Source organism: Cherax quadricarinatus, chromosome 9 (genome assembly GCF_038502225.1).
Source record: "Cherax quadricarinatus isolate ZL_2023a chromosome 9, ASM3850222v1, whole genome shotgun sequence".
Taxonomy (NCBI): Eukaryota; Metazoa; Arthropoda; class Malacostraca; order Decapoda; family Parastacidae; genus Cherax; species Cherax quadricarinatus.
Genome location: NC_091300.1, coordinates 57026149 through 57049387, shown reverse-complemented (window position 1 = coordinate 57049387; position 23239 = coordinate 57026149). Strand labels below are relative to the sequence as shown.

Here is a 23239-nt window from a genome sequence, read left to right as displayed (position 1 = left end):
ATATATTATGTAATAAGAATTACATCTTAGTAGTGGTTTTAATGAATGGTTGAACTATATTTAGAAAAGCTCGACTCATCTTGTGTTTTTATTACATAGTTTTTTCATGGAGCTCTATAGAGCCCGTAGGTTTTGGTTACCTTTGAGATGACATATATTATATGGTATTTGATGGATGACATGGGATTTTTTTTTTATGTTTTACTGATTGTGTTGTAAAGTGTATGCTTCATATGTATATATTTATACCTTCCTCGAGAAGGTGATATGTTTGGGTGTCTAGTAGATATACGTTGTACATGAGTCATGTAGAATTGATTTTTATATTATATCAATATATTGAGTTATACTGAACGTATCATGTTGTTCAATATGGAATAATGCAAGAATTTCATACAATATAAAGTTAAATAATGAAGATTGTTACGTGTCAGGTGGCTTGACACGCAAAAAGGGAAGGGGGGGGGGGTAGTGTGTTCAGAATGTAAGGTGTACATTCCGTGGCAGGATGTACAATGTAAGGTGTATATTCCGTGGCAGGATGTACAATCAGGAATAGATGTACCTGCCAAGGGGTCTTAAGGTTAGATTTAGTGTTCCAGACAATGTCATTACTCCAAGGATTAGAATGGTCATTATTTACTGTGCAGATTTGTGTCTTTCAGATGTACCATATCAGTCGGAAAGTACGTGCACTATGCAGAATTTTGGAACATATATTATAAGACTTATTGTTGTAATTGAGGTGCGTATTGATTTCTTTTTTTTTTTTCACCACAGTTTTCGCTATGTAATTTGTCGTTTGCTTTTATGTACTATGTATGTCTTTTAAATAAAATATAAAAAAAGTATTATTTTTTAAATTGATAACGTACCAGACGGTACTAAATGTGCCTTCATCACTATACTACTATATGCACTATATTCACTATATGCACTATATGCACTATATTCACTATAACTCTGCATTACAAGAGATGTGTAGGAGCTTATATCTTAAATTATATCAGATTCATTTACTTTGATTTTGTCTACCTAGACAACTTTGTTAATAAACATCTCAATTTTTATTTCTTTGGATTATTATCACCTAGTTGTGATCCCAAACTCTAATGATATTTACTCAACACAAGGCATAACTAGACCTGATCTTAATCCAACAACTTGTTACAAAAATTGGAAACAGGCTGGATGCTAGACGGGGAGACCTTCTTGTATTCTCTGGTGATGTCTATACTTTATAGACATCGCCTTTTGTAACAGTTCCCTCACAGATGGTTAGTTAACTCAGAGTTAGTCATCTCATAGGTGGTTAGCTACCCAATAGGTGTTTAGTTACTTCACAGGTAATTAGTTACCTCACAGGTGGTTAGTTACCTCATAGGTGGCTAGTTACATCACAGGTGGTTACCTCACAGGTGATAAGTTACCTCATAAGTGGTTAGTTACCTCACAGGTGGTTACCTTACAGGTGGTTAGTTACCTCGTAAGTAGCTAGTTAGTTACCCCATAGGTGTTTACCTCACAGGTGGTTAGTTACCTCACAGGTGGCTAGTTACATCACATGTGGTTACCCCACAGGTGGTTAGTTGCCTCACAGGTGGTTAGTTACATTACAGGTGGCAAGTTACCTCAGCCTTTGCGAGGTAAAAAGTTTAACACACTAAGCCTAGGTCGTGGTGCCTCAACTGTTTCCTGTTCTCAGAGCAGACAGCCACACCTTTATATTAATAATCACTTACGGATGGCGCCAAAATAAGCATGAAAGTCGCCTCGGTTACAGTCACCGAGAACTTGCAGGAAGATTTAAGCAGATTTTTTTCCAGTGGGCAGTAAAGAACAACATGATACTGTGTACAAAAGCCAAGAGAATCATCAAATAAAACGAAAGGAACACGTGAACGACCTCAAATTATATTGCTCGATTTTTATTTCGAAGACTTTAGGAACAAGGTAAGTAGTGCCAATAATGGCACTTTTCGAAGCGATTGTGCTCTCTCGTTTAGAATATTGTTCAGTGTTGACGGCCCCGTTCAGGACAGGGGAGATATCAGAACTGGAACAGATGCAGGGATCATTTACAACTCGCATAGAAGAGAATGAAGAGAGATCCATGATAATGTATGCATGGAAAGTACAAGAGAGCTTAGTTCAAAATTTGCACAAAGACATAACATATTGGAGTGAAAGATGTACGAGGAAGTGTGAAATAAAGTACTGTTGGCACAATAAGAGAACACTGTATCAACATCCGTGGTCCCAGACAATTCATTATCTTAACAGAAGATATCAGAAACACTGCAGGAACAGGTTTAGAAGTATTCGGGAGTAAACTGGACAAGTATCTACACTAAGTGCCAGACCAACCAGACTACATTGGAAATGTGAGCCAGAGGGCACCAGCAGCAACAGCCTAGTTGACCGGCAAGCACCAGACAAATTTGGCTCAGAGCCGGATTCCAGGAGTAGAATAACAGAAAAATGGACCGGGGGTTTGGACTGTGGTCCAGGGATTGCCAGGTCGAGTGTTTTACCACAGAGCTTCTGACTCGGGAGATTCGGAAACAGTACTTCTGTACATGTTTCCGTCAGAGGCACCAACAGAAATACTATGTCGGAATCTTCTTTACTAGAAGTTCCGTGGCTCAGTGGCTAGACACTGGACCTATCAATCTCAGGACCACGGTTTAAGCAACCTGTCTATCTTTCTGTTTATTCACAGAAACACACACACTTGTATGTGCAAAAAATGGCGAAATTCCAAGCGCTTTCGTGACTTCTCACGTTATCAAGGAACTATAAAAATAAAAGGTTAACAGGAAGGCATATAAGGACGAGACTACACCTCACTGCCACCCACAACAACACCTGACTTTTTATGATGATGTTGGTAGATAGTGATCCGTGAAACACAGCATATATTCTACCCAAAAAATTTGTCTAATGTACCTTAAATTCATCCCAAATTTTATTAATTATAAATGAATCCATTTTCTATAAACCAAAAGAAATATTCATATTATTTTCCAAACTACTTTTTATGAAACACGATTCTATTATATTCCTGTCGACCATGGACTTGCTTAATGTAACTTTCTCAGTCTTTCTGAAAACAACTGGATGATTAAAATCTCTCACGTGAATAAACAGAGCATTAGAATCTTGTCTATTTCTAATGCTATATTTACGTTGTGTTACCCTAAGTTCAAAACTTTTACCAGTTTGACCGTAATAAACTTTATGACATATTCGACAAGGAATCTTATACACACCTGTCAACATTTTGGGGGGAATTTTTTATCAAAAGCTTTTTTTAACTGTCAAGATTTTTAAATGCAACTTTAGTATTAAAAGTATTAAGAAGAGAAGGCATATCAACTAAGTTTTCATGGTAAGGGACAATCAACATATTTTTAGTTGAAAAAGGTTGGTTGTCCCTTTATGAACTGTAAAAAGTATTTCTAGCTATTTTAAAGGATTTATCAATTAAGTTTCTTGGGTATTTTAGATCATTAGCTATTTCATAAATTTTGGAGATTTCATCTATGAACTCTGGACTACAAATACGTAAAGCTCTCAAAAATACTGATGAGAATATTTTGATGTGAAGAATAATAGTGTACATAGGAACAGTTATTTGTTGGTTTTCTGTAAATTTGATATTTAAAGCCATTGTTACCCTTAATAATTAAAACATCTAGGAAAGGCAATGCATTATTTTCTTCGAAGTCAACGGTAAAATTTACAGAATGAGCTAAGCTATTTAATTTAACAAGAAATTGATTTATAGCTACATTTTCAGGCATAAGACACAAAATATCATCATTTAGGTCTATTAGGAAGGATCGTGTTAAGCAACTTTGTTTAAAAATAGTCCATGTATAAATTAATAAGAACAGGTGAGAAAGGATTTCCCATTGCCATACCAAACCTCTGAGTGTGAAACTCATCATTAAATACAAATTTTGCATCAACAATTTAAAGTTTAATAAGTTTAATGATAGGAACTGGCAATGGTAAATCGTAATTAACAAGTTCTACAGATAAGAAACTTAATAAGACATAAAGTGGAACTTTTGTAAGCACGGAAGTAACATCAAACCTAACGATGTTGAAATCAAGGTCAAGGTGCTTAATTTATCCACTAAATCTATGCTGTTTCTAACATTATAGTTAGAAATTTTATCAATAATTAAGCTCAAAATATCAACAAGCCATTTGGATAATTTATAAGAAACTGAACCTACAGAACTAATAATTGGTCTAACTGGTTTGTGCATTTTCGTTAATCCATACACATAGGGTACGCAGTGCTCTACCACCGTTCCACACTGGTTCAATACCTTGGCGTCCAGCTAATGCTAGACATTTTGGTCCAAGGCAGCCAGCCTTCAGGCAATTGGTTTTCAGCTTTTCATCTCATTCCCTGCATGCAGCGACCGAAGAGAGATTTTTACAATGTTTAGAATTCGCAGAACAGGCGAAATATTCACTAATACTGTTTGCAAAAATCTCTCGTCGGTTGATACATGCAGGGGATGAGATGAAAAGCGGAAAACCACCTGCATGAAGGCTGGCTGCCTTGGACCAAAATCTTTAGTGTTAGCTGAGCGCCAATGTATTGGACTAGTGTGGTACGGTGGTAGAGCACTGAGTACCGTGTTCTAAGGTTTGTAGGTTCGAATCTCCTTCGACTTAAGATTAGGGTATATATATATATCTGGAGTTCATCTGGAGAGAGTTCCAGGGGTCAACGCCCCCGCGGAATGGTCTGTGACCAGGCCTCCTGGTGGATCAGAGCCTGATCAATCAGGCTGTTACTGCTGGGTGCACGCAATCCAACGTACGAACCACAGCCCGGCTGGTCAGGTACCGACTTTAGGTGCTTGTCCAATGCCTGCTTGAAGACAGCCAGGGGTCTATTGGTAATCCCCTTTATGTATGCTGGGAGGCAGTTGAACAGTCTCGGGCCCCTGAGACTTACTGTATTGTCTCTTAACGTGCTAGTGATACCCCTGCTTTTCACTTGGGGGATGTTGCATCGTCTGCCAAGTCTTTTGCTTTCGTTGTGAGTGATTTTCGTGTGCAAGTTCGGTACTAGTCCCTCTAGGATTTTCCAGGTGTATATAATCATGTATTTCTCCCACCTGCGTTCCAGGGAGTACAGGTTCAGGAACCTCAAGTGCTCCCAGTAATTGAGGTGTTTTATCTCCGTTATGCGCCCGTGAAGGTTCTCTGTACATTTTCTAAGTCAGCAATTTCACCTGCCTTGAAAGGTGCTGTTAGTGTGCAGTAATATTCCAGCCTAGATAGAACAAGCGACCTGAAGAGTGTCATCATGGGCTTGGCATCCCTAGTTTTAAAGGTTCTCATTATCCATCCTGTCATTTTTCTAGCAGATGTGATTGATACAATGTTATGGTCCTTGAAGGTGAGATCCTCCGACATGATCACTCCCAGGTCTTTGACGTTGGTGTTTCGCTCTATTTTGTGGCCGGAATTTGTTTTGTACTCTGATGAAGTTTTAATTTTCTCGTGTTTACCATATCGGAGTAATTGAATTTTCTCATCGTTGAACTTCATATTGCTTTCTGCAGCCCACTGAAAGATTTGGTTGATGTCCGCCTGGAGCCTTGCAGTGTCCGCAATGGAAGACACTGTCATGCAGATTCGGGTGTCATCTGCAAAGGAAGACACGGTGCTGTGGCTGACATCCTTGTCTATGTCAGTTATGAGGATGAGAAACAAGATGGGAGCGAGTACTGTGCCTTGTGGAACAGAGCTTTTCACCGTAGCCGCCTCAGACTTCACTCTGTTGACTACTACTCTTTGTGTTCTGTTTGTGAGGAAATTATAGATCCATCTACCAACTTTTCCTGTTATTCCTTTAGCACGCATTTCGTGCGCTATTACGCCATGGTCACACTTGTCGAAGGCTTTTGCAAAGTCTGTATATATTATATCTGCATTCTTTTTGTCTTTAGTGCATCTAGGACCTTGTAGTGATCCAGTAGCTGAGACAGACAGGAGCGATCTGCTCTAAACCTATGTTGCCCTGGGTTGTGTAATTGATGGGTATCTAGATGGATGGCGATCTTGCTTCTTAGGACCCTTTCAAAGATTTTTATAATATGGGATATTAGTGCTATCGGTCTGTAGTTCTTTGCTATTGCTTTACTGCCCCCTTTGTGGAGTGAGAGCTATGTCTGTTGTTTTTAGTAACTGTGGGACGACCCCCGTGTCCATGCTCCCTCTCCATAGGATGGTAAAAGCTCGTGATAGGAGCTTCTTGCAGTTCTTGATGAAGTCATTTGGCGTCAGGATAACATCAGATAAGCTTGTGTTAACCAAATTCTGTGGCTCTCTCATAAAAAATTCATTTTGATCTTCGACTCTCAGTCTAGTTAGCGGCTTGCTAAAAACTGAGTCATATTGGGACTTGAGTAGCTCACTCATTTCCTTGTTGTCATCTGTGTGGGACCCATCTTATTTAAGTAGGGGCCCAATACTGGACGTTGTTCTCGACTTTGATTTGGCATAAGAAAATAAATACTTTGGGTTTCTTTCGATTTCATTTATGGCTTTTAGTTCTTCCCGCGATTCCTGACTCCTATAAGATTCCTTTAGCTTAAGTTCGATGTTTGCTTTTTCTCTGACCAGTGACTCCCTATGAATTTCAGATATATTGACCTCTTTTAGCCGCTCTGTTATTCTTTTCCATCGCCTGTAAAGGGAGCGCCTGTCTCTTTCTATTTTACATCTACTCCTCCTTCTTCTTAAAGGAATAAGCCTTGAGCATACATCGAGTGCCACCGAGTTAATCTGTTCTAGGCATACGTTGGGGTCTGTGTTGCTTAGTATATCTTCCCAGCTTATATCGGTTAGGACTTGGTTTACTTGGTCCCACTTTATGTTTTTGTTATTGAAGTTGAATTTGGTGAATGCTCCCTCGTGACTAGTCTCATTATGTCGGTCTGGGGCTCTCTGCATACATGTCTGAACCTCAATTATGTTGTGATCTGAGTATATTGTTTTTGATATGGTGACATTTCGTATCAGATCATCATTGTTAGTGAAGATGAGGTCTAGTGTATTCTCCAGTCTAGTAGGCTCTATTATTTGCTGGTTTAAGTTGAATTTTGTGCAGAGATTTAAAAGCTCGTGTGTGTGTGAGTTCTCGTCAGAGCTGCCTTCTGGTGTTATTACTGCAACAACATTATTTGCTATATTCCTCCATTTTAGGTGCCTCAAGTTGAAATCCCCCAGGAGCAAGATGTTGGGGGCAGGAGCTGGCCCCATAAGCATGCCCCATAAGCATGCTTATGGCAAGACAGTCCAACGTATGTCCCCCCTCCTTCAGAGCTCAGGCACTGTACTTCCTACCTCCAGGACTCAAGTCTGGGTAATCGGTTTTCCCTGAATCCCTTCATAAACGTTGCTTTGCTCACTTTCCAACAGCACGTCAAATCATAAAAGCCATTTGCCTCCACTCGCTTCTAACACATGCAAGTACGCTTGCTGGAAGTCTAAGCCTCTCAAGCACAAAACCTTCTTTACCCCCTCCTTCCAACCTTTTCTAGGACGACCCCTACCCTGCCTTCTTTCCACTGCAGATATATACACCCTCCAAGTTACTCTACTTATTTCCATCCTCTCTGAATATCCAAACCACCTTAACAACTCCTCAGCCTTCTGGATAAGGCTTTTAGAATAATAATAATAATAATAATAATAATAATAATAATAATAATAATAATAATAATAATAATAATAAAAATTATAATAATAATAATATCTTCATTTACTACAAGTACATGTACAAGGTATACAGTCCTAGCTGACATCAATAACATATACTATATAGAAAGCCGCTTGTTATGCAGAGAATTTTGGGCAAATTAGGTCAGTTTTGTCCCAGGATGCGACCCACACCAGTCCACTAGCACCCAGGTACCTATTTTAAACTGATGGGTGAACAGGGACAGGGACAGCAAGTGTCTTACGGAAACACATCCATAATGTTTTCCAGCCGTACCGGAGAAGATTCGAGCCCCGGACCTCAGTGTGTGAGCTGAGTGCGCTAGCGATCGAGCTATGGGACCTACTGGTACTTCCTTCTAATCTCCAATATACATTCGTCTCTCGACCTCCGGGGAGAGAGGACGCACGCCTAGTAGCTACACCTGCCCTCTGGTGGTGACCTTTAGCAACTAGAAGACAAAATGGCGTACCGAGTGGGACAACGGATTAACACTGTTTGTATACAGCTGGTACGTGGCACGCTTACTGGAGCAACGATGCATACATTGCTACCTGCTATCATCAGGGACGCCTATGGTGTCCCCAACGAGGAAGTATATGGTGTTGCCTTGAATGGGATGACCAGAGTATTCCTAAAACTGAATCGTACTGGCGTCTACGACAGACTTGTTGAAGAGTATCAGGAGAGGAAGGTGACGGTGAACTCGGCAGTGGACGTCGTTATGCATGACGTATCCAGGTACTATACGTGGGTGAAGGTCAGGAATGTCCCTTTTGAGGCGACGGCGTATAGTATACAGGAGGTATTCAACAACTACGGTAAAGTTCATTCGGCAACGATGGGAGTATGGACAGAAGGGCCATATAAGGGACGACCTGAGGGCTCTTATACCCTCAAAATGACGTTGGCTAGGCCTATACCGTCCTACGTCATGTTGGTGGAGTCCAGGACGCAGGTTTTTGTACACTATGCCGGCCAGAGAAAGACCTGTCGACTTTGTGGCTCATATGATCATATGGCAGCTCAGTGTCCTAGAAGGCAGCCTACCAGGGCTCCTGGTACGTTGGCAGCGGAGCAGAGACCATGTGAGTTGATGCCTGAGTTGGGAGAGGTGGAACCAGTGACGAGTGGTCGATGGAGTGAAGAGGTAGAACGGGAAGTATCGACGGTCGGTACCTGTGTTACCATCCCAGAGGTGACAGGGGAGGGGCCCCCATCGCCTGAGGGACGGGTGGACGTGGAAGAGTCTACCCAGGAGAAGTTGCTGGATGCGGTGCTGAAGGAGTTCTTCGACGAGACGGTGGCCGGGGAGGATGGTCCTGAGAAGTCAAGTGAGATACAGCTGATGGTTGAGCAGCAGGAACAGGTGAAGGGTTCGAGGAATGCCAGAGAGGACATGGAAGTGGTGGTGGAAGTCCATCAGGAGGACGTGCAGGAAGTAGATTTGTGTGTGAGTGAGAGCTCACGAAAAAGGACTGCGGGTGCTTTTGACCTCGATGAGGTTTTAACACCTGGGCAGAGACCCGGGAAGAAGTCATGGGTAGTTGTAGGGGAAAAGGTAGGCAGGGGAGGGGGTGTACCGGGGAAGATCAGTGGGGGGGGCAAGGAGGGGCTGGAGGCCAGGTTAGAAAAAAGGATAAAAATGGTACAGGTACTGAGAAAGGTGAAGTGAGTAAGATACAGCGGCATAGGGGTAAGCCCCCTCTTCTAGCAAATTCAAGTGTGTCACAATAAATGTCAATGGGCTTAAATCTGAGGTAAAAAGGGTTTGGTTAGAGTGGTTTTTACGAAGGTTTGATGTGGATGTATGTTTTTTGCAGGAGCATAACCATAGGTTAGGGAGTGAATTGAGTTTGAGGGGTTATAAAATGTTTGTCAGTAATGCTTTGCAATTAAAAGGAGGGGTAGCAGTAGCTGTAAAGGAGACCAGCCCATTGCGTGTCATGGGTTGGGAGGAGGGGGGAGGGGGGAGGGTTGTAAGGGTAGATGGGCACTGGGGGGTGAGGAGAGTATGTTTCATTGGTGTATATATGCCAGCATGTAACAATGTCAGAGTTAAAGTTGATTTTGTATGTGATGTTTTGATGTATTATTTGCGGGGTTTACCTTCCATAACTGTAATTGGAGGTGATTGGAACTGTGTGATTAGGTATGGGGATGTGACGCCGAGGGGGGCAGGATGTGTTTTGGGTGCACTACGGGATGTGTTGAGGGATGTAGGTGTTGTAGATGTGGTGGGCAGGGGGGAGTATGGGGTGGAGCACACGTTTATTCGTGGGAATTATGGGGCGAGGTTAGATAGGATATATGTGATGCAGGGGATTGGTGTGGAGAGAGTGAGGGCTTTTGATGTCGGTTTTTCGGATCACAGGGCGGTGATAGCTGATCTGCGGGTGGATGGTATAGTTCGCATATATGCTGGGTATTGGAAATTGAATGTGAGGCTTCTGCAGGAGGGGGATGAAGGCTCATCCTTTGAGGAATGGTGGAGACATTGCTGGGAGGGTAGGGATGGTGGGATGGATTTGCTTGACTGGTGGGAGATGCGAGCAAAGACAGCAATAGCAGAGTTTTTTAGGATACGTGGAAAGGAACAGGCAAGGTGGAGATATGGTTTGCAAAACTACCTGGAGGGACAGTTGAATGCTGTTTATGACGGGGGGGGGGAAGGGAAGTTGTGGGAGGTGAGGTGGATGGCTTAAGGAGTAGGATTGAAGGATTACATAATGAAAGGTTTAACGCGATTAGAGTTAGGGCAGGATTAGAGGAGGTGTTAAAGGGTGATCGACCATCAGGTTATGTCCTGAGAAAATTTAGGGAAAGGCAGATGGTGACTACCATAGCGCATCTAGTGGTCGCTGATGGGGGGGGGGGGGTTATGTGGTGGGTCAAGGTCTTACTGATACAGATGATATTAGTGGTTATGCTGATTATTGGTTTAGGGAGAAATGGAGGAGGAACAAGGAAGTTGTCAGTGAGGAGGTATTTGGGGTTATGCAGAATACTATTGTATTGGGACAAGAGGAACAGGAAATGCTGGAGGGTAGTATTAGTGAGGAGGAGGTGGGGGAGGCGGTTTACGGGATGAGTCAGGGTAAGACGCCGGGCATTGATGGAATACCGAATGATTTTTATAGAGTTTATTGGGAATGCATTAGGTATGGGTTAGTGGAAGTCTTGAATCATATGTGGAGCAGTGGGAGGATGGGGAAGACCCAGAAAACAGGGATCGTTGTGTTGGTGCCAAAGAAGAAGGATGGGAAAGTATTGAATGATTATAGAGCAATATCCTTAATGTGTGCAGATTATAAAATTTATGCTAAAATTCTGGGCAATAGACTGAAGAAGGTTCTAGGATCAGTGGTACATGGGGGACAGTTTGGCATTCCGGGAAGAAGTATGAGGGACGGGCATAGTCAAATAAGGGATTTTATTGAGGACTGCACCGGAGGGGGAATACTTGGATTAGATTGGGCTAATGCGTATGATTGTGTGAATAGGGATTTCTTAAAAGTTTGTTTGGAACAGCTGGGTTTGGGGGAGAAGGTGGTGAGATGGGTGCAAACCTTGTATGAGGGAGCAGTTATTAGGGTACAGGTTAATGGTAAGTTGGGGGACCCAGTACTGATGGAGAGAGGTTTGAGGCAGGGCTGTCCACTCTCTCAGTTATTGTTTGCCTGCATACAGAATCCATTTTATGGGCTAGTGGATGAGGTGATGATTGAACATGGGATTAGGGGGGGTGGGAGGGGGGGGATTGTGGGGTACGTAGATGATACTACCGTGCTGGTAAGGCATGAGGAAGATCTAAGGAAAGTTGGTGGAATCATTCAGATTTTTGGGGACGCCACGGGTATGAGAGTTAATTTAATGAAGTCGAGACTATTAGAGGTGGGGGATTGGGTGGGAGGGGGCTTGGGGGAGGGGTTGGGATGGTCAGTAGTGGACAGAATTAAGGTTTGTGGAATATGGTACATGGCGGAAGTGCAGGAAAGTAGGAAGATAAATTCGGAATTAGTTACGAGCAGGGTTTTGGGTAGGCTAGGAGGCTTAAGGGCTAGGGATGTAACATTACAGCAGAGAGTTTTAGTGGTCAACTCTCTGGTGTATAGTAAGGTGTGGGGAGTGGCTGAGGTGTTCCCTTTAAGAGCAGAGGATATTGCAGAAATCCAGAGGAAGGTTCTAAGGTATGTGTGGGGGTTTGGGAGGGCATGGTTGAGCAAGGACGTGGTGATGACGGAGGGGAGACGTGGGGGTCTTGGCCTGATGTCATTGGGTCATAGAGTAATGGCTTTATATATTAAACAAAGATATATTCGGACTGGGGGGAATAGAGGAGTCAGGGTAGGTAGGGTAATGGAGGATGCACGAAGATGGTGGTGTGGAAGGGATTTGAGGTATTGTGAGGATATGTTGAGGGTTTTATTACATGTTAAACAGGTGTCCACGTTAAAGGTCAAACGAATGGTGGGTGCTGTGGTAGGCAAGGGTGTCTTACAGGGACTTGCTGTATATCCAACATATGACTGGATAAGCATATGGAGGAAGTTTGGTTTGCTTAGAATACCAGCGAGGGTACGAGAGTTAGTATATCGTTTTCTGATGGGAATATTGGCCTCTAGGGATGTGTTATATAAAATGGGTCTTGTGAGAGAGGACTCATGCTTGCATTGTGGGGACATCGAAACGGCCTTTCATGCTGTATATTTTTGTCCCTCTTTGGAGGGGGTGAGGTTATGGATGGTGAGAGTTATCAGATTTTTGGGGGGGGGGGCAATGGCCATTCCTACGGGCCTTAATGTTGGATGTAACTGGGGTGCCGGGTGATGTGGGTAGAGCCTTAATGTATGTTATGACGGATTATTTACATGTATCTTGGGGGATGAGGGAGGTTAGGGGAGAGTTGAGGATAAAAGCGTTAGCAGCGAGATTTTATAGAACTATGTGTAGGAATAGGCAAGTCTATGGTGGGAGGTGGGTAGTTAGCTTTTCGGAGGGTTACCGGAATCTCACTGTGGGGGGCCTCCTCCTCATGAACCCAGGGGGCGGGCAAAGGGTTGGTCTCCTACCGGGGGATACATGAGGGTGGGTTGGTTTAGGCTTCTTTGTAGTGTGGATGGTGGGAGGGTTATGAATAGAGTGGAAGGGAGATGAATGAGGATTTGGAATCTATGGTTATGTTCACTGCATACAGGATAACCTTAAAAACCATGATGACTAAACCTTGGGATCTCGGGTTTAGAGCAGAATGATGTTAAGATAAGCACACAAGTTAACTTGATCGTTGTATAACTTATGTTTGTGAAGTGCTGTGACCCTGCACAGTTGTTTTGTGGGAAAAATTTTCTGCTATGTTTTATATATGAAATCATGATCTTTGGTTTAGTCAATTTTATAATCACATATAATGACACCTTTTTCTATGTACCTAATCATGTTATGTAATGATATATGAATTATAATGGATAGTGAGGTATTAGGTTAGGAGTGGACAATTTTATTGTGCGATGCCCTTAATGGGGTTTCTATGAGATTGTAAACTGGTTTTGTTCAATGGTGTTTTTGGGGAAAAAACAAGGATGGAACATGTACGAACTTGTATGTCAATATTTTTAATTATGACTACTGTATGTGCATGAGGAATTTTTGTTCCCATGATAACGCTCAGTATAATAACATTGATAATAGGGAAAAGGGGGGGGGGGGGTAGTATGTGCCGGCACGAAGTAAGTGCGGCGAGTCTTTAGGCAATGAGAATTATAATTATATGCTAATTATTTGTTTATATATTTATCTTTTAGACTGTTTATATAAAAAAAAAAAAAAAAAAAATCAGCAATGATGTACTAGTGTTTCAAATAGGGAGATAAGGTTTTTATGTCCTGTAACTAGACAGTTTTGATACCTTATGTTAGGATTTTGTTAGTTGTATGGGTTGTACTTGCGTATATAATGTTATGTCTTTTACTTGAGGGTGTTTCCTGCCCAGTGTTTATGTGGGGAGTTTCATTGTGAGATGTATCAATGTAATGTTTATTGTAGGCTTAGGTTTGCATAATGTTTAAATTAATGTTCTGTATAATTTTAATTTTTGTATGTTAAATAATATTTATTGTGCACTTTGTGCAAGGGGTCTAATTGTACAGAGTTGTGGGGGATTTATGTGGACACAGACATAAAATTTTGAGTTTTTGGTTTTTGCTAATTTTTTTTTTTTTTTTTTTTTTTTTTTTTTTTTTTTTTTTTTTGTTCGGTGCTGGAGCTCTCTCGCTCTTTATTATGTTAAGAGTTTCCTGCTATTTGCGGGAAGTATTAATGTGGTATGTCTTTGCAATTTTATTGTAGGGTTAGGTTAGCCTTTGTTTAATTATTGTAATGTATAATTTTATCCTTCGTATGCTGCATCATATCATCTGTGTACTTTGTGCAAGGAGGTTTTACTGTACTGTATAATAGGCATGATTTGTAGGTTTAGAATTTGTTGATGTTTTTTCTGAGCAGGTGTTATCCTGTTCGTTTCATTGTTCGGTGATGGTATATTCTTTAATACAATATGAATGTAACACTTGTGGTATGCTATGGGGTTGATGGTAGGTCATTGTATTTTCAAACGGTTAATAATTGTGTTCTTTTATTTATTTATATCTTGTACTGTGTCCTTTTAAATAAAATATAAAAAAAAAAAATCTCCAATATACGGATTATCTGCCCACACATTGCTCTCAGACATATCTCCACTGCCCCTCAGTCTTTTCCTTGTTGCAACATTCACCGCCCAAGCTTCGCACTCATATGAAAGTGTTGGACCACTGTGAGGGAAAAGTTCAACAGATAGGAGTAGCGAGCGAATATATGGTGACGATAGTTTGACTGCCGGCTGCTTGTTAAGGTAGGGTCATTATAGCTCCCGCTATTCCCTTCCCCCTCCTTTTCTCCACCCCGAAAGGTGACGTGTGGGGCTCGGACCAAACACTTGACTCACAGCTCCCAGCACAACTCTTGGAATCACAGCTCCGGTCATCTGCCAACCAAAGAAACGTGTTGAAGGAGACGGACTGCAAACAGGTCCTGACACGTCACTTTTTGATCTACCTACCTGATTAATTGAAGTCAACCGCAGGCAACTATCCCTCATCTTTGCAGTGGTAAAGAACCTGCGTTCCTGTCATCTGGACTGCCTATTCAAGGCTATAGACTCTGTGAAGAACTAGTCGTTGGGTTGTCACCAACACCTGTGACCCCCCCCCCCACATCATCAGTAACGGCTACAATTTCTACCAGACGGTGTCAACCCCAACCAGACACTCCAGTATAACTATACATATTAGCGTTGAATTCATATGTCATTTTTCCATTTCATTTTTCATTTTTCTTTCAAGTATGATACACCTTCATGTTTCAATGTTTTATCTTTACATTACTAAATAATAAAGTGTTTATCTTTGTGAATTATTTCTATTTCTATTCATTAATTTTCCTGAGGAGGAGCCAGCCTTGGTAATGCTGTCTGAAGTTGTTACAGGGCTGAGTAAGCCTTCACAACCACTACTCTCTCATACATTCCCTCTTTCCTTCCATGGATAATGTTCTTTGTCTCTTCAGATTCCTCTATGCAGAACTCGCCTTTTCCCCCCTTGTCAATATTGTTTCATCTTGTCTTTCATAGACCCATCTGCTACCTTTGATAAACCTTTCACAGGTTTTGAGTCTTTCTACTCCCGGAGCTCGGCCATGGGACTCCCAGATATGTGAACACGTTCATTCCTCCGTACTCCCTCCCTCCAGTCTGATATTCAATCTTTCATTACCTATTTTTATCTTATCTTCATCACCTTACTCTTTGAAATGTTCACTTTTAATTTTCTTCTTTAATATACTCTCCGAAATTCGTCTACCAGCCTTTGCATTATTATAATAAAAAAGAAGCGCTAAACCTACAAGGGTCATACAGCGCAACAGGGCAGGGAAGGATGCAGGGGTATTGGGTAGCAAGAGGGGGAGGGATGATTATTAGGGCATGGAGTGCAGCGGGGCAGTACCAGCCTTTGCAACTTCTCTTCAGACTCTATCAAAAATGCAGCTTTAACAGCCAAGAGGAACTGCGACAGCTCCCACTTTGTGTTAGAGTCTTTATCTTTTAATCCCACACATTTCCCCAACACCCTGAGCAATCACTTTTTTTACATCCCTATTTATAAATATATTTAGCAACCATTGTGAAATCACGCGTCCCTGTGTGAGGTCAACTTTTCTTGGAAAATAATCTCCTACATACCCTAACCTGAGCTTCACTATCCTTGTAAAATCTCTCACCTCCTTTCAGTAACGTACTGCCTATTTTATACACTTGCAACAACTTCTGCATTGCTTCCTTGTCAGCCCTATCATATGCCTTTGTAAGAATATCATAATAATATCTCAAGATACTATATCTAGAGAATAAACCAAGAGAATACCTCATAAGGATCCCAGAAGAGAGACTCGTAGGGTGCAGCTAGGTGCTGGTTGGCTTGGTCTACATGCACGTAGGACATGGTATAAGGATATATGGAGATGTTGAGGGTAAGAGGAGGCTCTTTGAAGGTGTCCTGCATGAAGGAGGCATCTACCAACAGGCACAACACCGTCACCAGCACCGGCAGGAGACCCTTCGTTAGCAAGGAGGAAATTAGTGTAAATGTCCCTCTGGAAATTATATTTGAGTGACACGATGATTCTCTAAGATTTTTTTTTTAACTCGTGTTAGGCAAGTTTACTTTTCGTTCTTGTTTTACGTGTATTTTTTCTAATAAAATGGTTATTGTTTCAAATCTGTATCATCATTTTCATCATCACAACGACTCAATACATTATAACTATCAACAATATAGCATTTTGGTATAATGTTTCAGACACGATCTTGTGAATTTTGCATTTATCGTCCTCATTATTAAAGAGTAAATAGGAACCAACCTGAGTGAGGAAGAGAACCCACTTCCTCTTGCTGTAGATGACTCGCTTCACGAGCAAGGCTTTGATCCTCTGCCGGAGTAACAAGCTTCCTGTCAGTGTCTCATCTATGTCTGTCAGGTATAGTAACTGCTATGAAAAGTTCAATTACTATTATTTGGTTGTTTTTGGTTCATATGTTCAGGTAATTGCTCATTTAAGATTGCCTAATTGTGATTACCTGTGTGCAGCTGCAGGCACCTAACAGTGTTATTGGTAATACACCTTTTGTGTTTTAGGCTACATAATTTTTGTTAAGGTTGTACATTGTTTTATCGATGAATCTTTCGTTAATCTTATAAAAAATTTGGAATCATTAGAGAGAGAGAGATTTGTTCGGATTTTTAACCCCGGAGGGTTAGCCACCCAGGATAACCCAAGAAAGTCAGTGCGTCATCGAGGACTGTCTAACTTATTTCCATTGGGGTCCTCAACCTTGTCCCCCAGGATGCGACCCACACCAGTCGACTAACCCCCAGGTTGTGTACGAATCTCCACGACTATGGTGCTGTTCGCACCTACTCCTAGGTTGAGGGACTGATTACCTCATCTTCTGTACATAGTTCTACTGTCTTCAAGTTATGTCCTGGAATTTGTATTGATAAAGCCACTGGATGGCGAAACGTCTACAATAAAGATACCCAGATGTTGCACTTGTGTCTTACTCTAACCCCCAGGTACCTATTTTGCTGCTAGGTGAACAGGACAACAGGTGTAAGGGAACGTGTCGAAATGTTTCCACCCGCCGGGAATCGTAGGATTGTGTCACTCAGGTAACAATATGTCTACACATTATTTCCATGAATGTGTGTCATTATTTATTCATGGCAGCATATTTTGACTTTCTATAACTTGTGTTAGTGGTACTTGTAAATATTATTCCATTTATTCCATATAATTTAATATTTTTGCAAAGTTTTGTATGCTCTTACTTGCCAGGTAAGAGCCTATAAAACCTTGCAGGTCCTTCTCCATTCCAACTGCTCTTACAACTGTAATAATCATCCGCCCTTATTTTGTACCCATAAAAACTTCACTGAATATTTGATTCAGTTTATCGCAGCTTTCCATGAAGTTTATTGACCGTGAGAAGTTCTGCTTCAGTTTTAAACTTAGTGTTTCGCTCTTGACATTTTCTAATCATTTAGATACAGATTAATTTGCGCTTTTCATTTTAGTTTTGATGGCTGTTTCATTTTTAAATTGTCTCTTCGCTGTCTTTCTTGTTTTGATAACTTACTCGTGTCTGGTCCTCCTGCTTGGATCTGTATTTTCTGCTGGTCCTCTTTTCTGCATTTTCACTTACTCGCTTTACCTGGATGTCTTGATATATTTCAGATTTTTAACTGGAATCAACCAGTCAGTTGCCTTCCATATCTGTGTCAGATATTCCACTTAAACCTTTGCTAATCTCCCAAGAAAATCGGTTATTCATCATGAACACTTTCTTCTTTCATAGTTATTCTCTGTCCATACCATCGTTTTCTCTACTCCAGTTCTCTCTTCATTTAAAAATAGTTCTACAAAGAAGTTTCGTATCAGGACACAATGGTCTCTGGATCCTAGTTCGTCTTCTCAGAAGTCTAGTCATGTCTGGTCTGACTGGCTTGCCTACTCTATTATTGTAGATTCTTTACATGTTGCCAGAAGAAATTCTGTGTTATAATATACAATATCATTGATATTCACCTATCAAGCTTTCTATTATATTTCGTAGTGATTTTAGTCATCCTTTGACTCAAGAAATCGTAATGACACGATTGCAAACAAACCATACCCCCGGCCGGGATTGAACCCGCGACGGGCTGGAGTTTTGAGACTCTATGACCGCGGGTTCAATCCCGGCCGGGGGTATGGTTGGTTAGTCATCCTTTATTCGCAGCTTCGATTATTTTTTTTTATGAAAGCTTCGCTGTTGTTATCGTATTTGTAAGCATAAATAGTGGTTCCAAGGGGTCGTGTGTCCTTTCCTGGTCCTACTTTTTTTAAATGTGCACTACCAGCTTCAACAGTTCGTACCTATTACTAAATATATGTATAGTTCTCATCAACCACGTCCTGGTGTATGCTATTCCTCTGCCTTAAAACTCGTCTGAACATCGCTGTAACTTACCATGCGTCATTAACTTCCAGTTACGCCTCCTTGTCCCTAACATTTAGCTTTCAAGCAGTTTGTATATCTACCTTAACAATTTATCTTAACATGATTTTCTGTCTTGTTAATTTTACCTGTCCAAGTAGGCCAGCATTGTCAGCTCTTTGATTGGTTTCATTGCAAACGTCTGGAATTTCTCCAGTTTTTAAATGCTTGATGAGATGTGGACTCCAAACTGGTGCTGCACACACTATTATGGATTGGGAAGATGTCATAAACGATCATGAATGCCGTCCTCTGTTAAGAGCGCGTGTAATACCCACGACCTTATTGTCATGTGCCAGTGTACCTGTGATTCCTCCCTCTCACTATACCCCTCCTATCTCTCTCTCTCTCTCTCTCTCTCTCTCTCTCTCTCTCTCTCTCTCTAGCTTTCTCTCTTTTGCTCTCTCTTTTACATGGTTAGGTTAAGGATTTTTAGCTTTATTTACAAGCTAAGAGCTGTTACCTATTTCAGCTTATTTTGAAGCCTTTTTATTGTAATGGGACATATAAATAGGGAACAGGATGAAGTTGGAGCCATCTGTGGACCAGCGATTTCATTTGGTCAACCTACTTTATTTCGTTGATGTCATTATGCTGTACGAACATGTTCCAGACTCAAGTCATCCTAGGAATAATGATCTCAGGTAAAGTGATCTGGAGAAGGGTACAGTCAGAGTGTTGTTATTGTTTGCTGCTTAATTTGTTGTGTAGAACCTCAATTCTAGTTGTCTGCGAAGTAGAGCCAAGTTTGGAGCTTTGACAATATTGGCCATGTATATTACACTAAGGTCACCCACATCCCTTCGGTGTTGAAGGCTCTGTTGAAATAGATCAGTCCAGGCTGGGTCCACGTGAGAGACGAATCGTCTTATTCTGTTCTCTATTCTGTCAAGAAGTCGTTGATGAAACAAAGGCCAAGAAAGTGGAACAAACTCGAGGTGTGAACGTACTTATGCCTTGTGCAGAATCTTACAATATCTTCTGCCGAGCAGATGTAAAATACGTCTAAGTGCTGTAAGCTTTCTGACCGCTTGTTTGAAAGATTTACAACGTGGTTCTCCATAGACAGTTTGAAGTCAAATTTCACCCCAAGAATTACAATTTCATCCCCGGCTACCAATACTTTCCCCTCCATTCTTACCACTGCTCCAGCATTATCATCATGGTGCCTACAGACCATTTGTTTTCTTCTCAGGAGCAAATGCGACCTGCCATAGTTTTTCCCAGGCTGACATAGCTGTAAGCTGCTGATTGATGGAACTTTGAGCAGCAAGTATTTCTTCTCTTGGATCGGTAATTTTCCGAGCACGGTCGTCTTTATCTGCATAGAATTCTGGTATGAGTTGAAGGTCACTGAAGTAAACATTCCATAACAATATCCCAAGAACACTTCCCTGTGAAGCACTTGCACCAATTGAGTGTCATGTTGACTCCGCTCCGTTGTACACTGCTCTAAGAGTAGTTCTCAAGTGACCGGTGCAACATAATGGAGAGATTTTACAGTCATTTGATTTGAAGCCTTATTGACAGTTACATAGTGAGTGGTAGTCAAAAAACGCTGTCATCTTCTATGAGATTATTCTCATCCTCTTTTTGTCTGTCTGTATGTCTGCCTGTCTGTATATCTGTCTGTGTGTCTGTCTATCTGCCTCTGTCTCTCTCCCTCTCCCTCTCTCTCTCTCTCTCTCTCTCTCTCTCTCTCTCTCTCTCTCTCTCTCTCTCTCTCTCTCTCTCTCTCTTTCCCTCTCTCTCTCGCTCCAAAATAAGCATACCAGCCACTACTAAATACCATACTTGTTTGGCTGTCATAAAGGTAGCGTTGACTGCTGTAGATGTCTTCTCGGTCCTTTAAGTAGCCGTTGGTAAAGCCATTTAGACTGCCACTCAGACTAGCACCCAGAGTGTCATTCAGGTTGCCATGCAGGTGTCTATTTCTTGAGTCCCTCACATCTGTGAGTTCTTCAGAGCCATCAATCCCCTCACCAACTCTAAGCCAAAAAAAAAACATTTGCATCATATCAGAAAGGAAAAAATAAGGGTCCAGGTAACATTAATTTATTCATATTTTTTAATGGCAGAGAACTTTTGGATGGGCATGTGTTTTATACAAAGTTTACTGAGCATACTAATCAAATAACATTATTATAATAATAACGAAAATTATTATTAATATTATTATCATAATCAAGTGCTTGACATCACACGGTGCCTGGGAAATGGGAGGTATTCGGGTTTGCTTCAAGGATGCAAACCCCATGCAAGGCTAAATACTGGAAAGCTATAATATTATTGGTCGATAATTAATATGTTTTCATATCCTCTGTCCTATGACATACCTGTTACATGGGAATGATGTTCACAATGCTGGTTAATGCATCTTATTATGAAGACGTCTCGACCACCAGAGACTATCAGTTTTCACAAGAACAAGACATGGGTATTTATAGGGCTTGAAGAGATGAGTTATGAAGTCATGTGAGTAGGTGAAACATCGGAGCACGTGATCTGAATTATGATTCGTGCATGTTGTTCTGGTTATTACCACACGACTCACGACTCACGAAAATATAACGCGATTGCAATCAAATCACAGATCGGGTGAAGCTTGAACCCATATTGAGGGTTGAACCCATATTGAGGGTTGAACCCATATTAAAGCCAGGTGGGCCAGCTGGCTCAAATATGATTCATTCAATTAGGTATATTTCTATACACTACAGGGAGGTTACCATGGATCATCACTGTGGCCACAAATGTAGGTTTTCAGAAGACGAATCCCACACCAGCGTGCTCTAGTTCAAATCCCTTGAAAGTCATCATCATGACTCACGAAGCCCTAATACACAACTGTAAACAAATCACAGAATGGTTGGGGATCGAACCAGTGGAAGGAGAGACTTAGAACTCCAAGACGAGTGTGTTGTTTCTACATGGTATGGAATAGTCACCGGCAAGATTAATCACCAAAATTCATTTAGAACCATAAAAGATTTGGTCAGTGAAAGGAAGTCAATAAAAACCACTGGCGGCGTCTGTACTATACCAGTGGAGATTATAGCAAGATTTTTGTCAGACAAATGTCAGACACTGCTAGCAGTGTCAGAGAACATTCAGCAAACCGAAGTGACGATACTAAAAAGTAGATGCACTCTACACAGAAGAACCGAGAACCTCCGCGATGACAGCCAAAACCAATAACTAATAAAAACCCAGGATCATTCATAGTCTCCAAAGTTTGAGCAAGGTTTATTCTCCCAGGATCTGATACTGAGATCATTTATCCTCACTTACTCGGCTGGCTGCTCACATGCGACTTCGTGACCTCAATATCTCACCTCAGGACTTCTCTTCAACCCTTATAAATACACGTGTTTCTTTTACTCTATGTGTGAACTGATAAATTCGCCACGAACCACAGTGTGTGATTTATTTACAGTACATACTGTCGGAATAGTCTAGCCGGTCCTTAGCCGGTTAGGAACCGGGTCACGGGAGTGATGATCTCCGGAAGTGACTCCAGGTTGCATTCATGTGATATACCATGATATACCCGTCATATACCCTGGACATGCATGTGACGTAGTCATGACATGCCTGTGAGATATGCTTGATATACGAAAAACTATCAATTTCCCTGAATATTCGTTTTAAAATCCATTATAAAAAAAATATTCATAAATAAAAATAAATAAACTGAAATGCATTCAATATTAATGATAAGTGTGGCGTCTGAATACACGTCTAAGTGCTCTTTAACTGATAGGATCTTGTGTCGCACTTAATCAAGACAGGTAGTAAAACACACGCTAGCAAGGTGAATCATAACTGAAAGATGATTTAGTCAAATGTGAACTTTACGAAGTTTTAAAGAGGAATACACAAGACTCTGAGCACTGCTTGGCACTGGAAGGCCAGCTGTCATTTTTGTCTTGATTACCTACATATCCTAGGGCTACCATACTTTCATGTGTCCGTAAACACTTTCTTGCAGTGATTCAGTCATCGGGCTGGCAAAATTGTGACAGTTACCCCATGTCTGTCGATTCTCTTGGACGAATAAGGCAACAGAAACAACAACAAACAGCATCAACAGCAATAACAAACAACAACAACAGCAGCAGCAAACAGAACTACAGGATAGCCACAATTTACGGCGCTTTGCTAATGTTGGACATTTCAAATTATACCCAAAAATTCGTCTATACAGCTCCTGATTTCCTAATACAGCGTCCGAGTCTATATTTGTTTACATCCTCCGTGAGCGCCACATCTCTCTCGATTATATCTGGAAACTTTCCAAAGTGTCAAGTGTTTTAAAGTTGTTGCATATTGTATATATACTCTGATAA

At 41.2% G+C, this 23239-nt stretch overlaps 1 protein-coding gene across 1 annotated transcript in view; it reads right to left on the bottom strand.

Annotated features, from left to right (window-relative positions):
- Nucleotides 1-23239, bottom strand: part of LOC128686029 (phospholipid-transporting ATPase ABCA3) — a gene marked incomplete at its 3' end in the record, with an annotated part of 363040 nt that overhangs the window by 109121 nt on the left and 230680 nt on the right. The window contains 3 exon segments of the mRNA XM_070083443.1: nt 16219-16410; nt 16715-16824; nt 20685-20878. Coding sequence (XP_069939544.1) covers nt 16219-16410; nt 16715-16824; nt 20685-20878 — 496 coding nt within the window.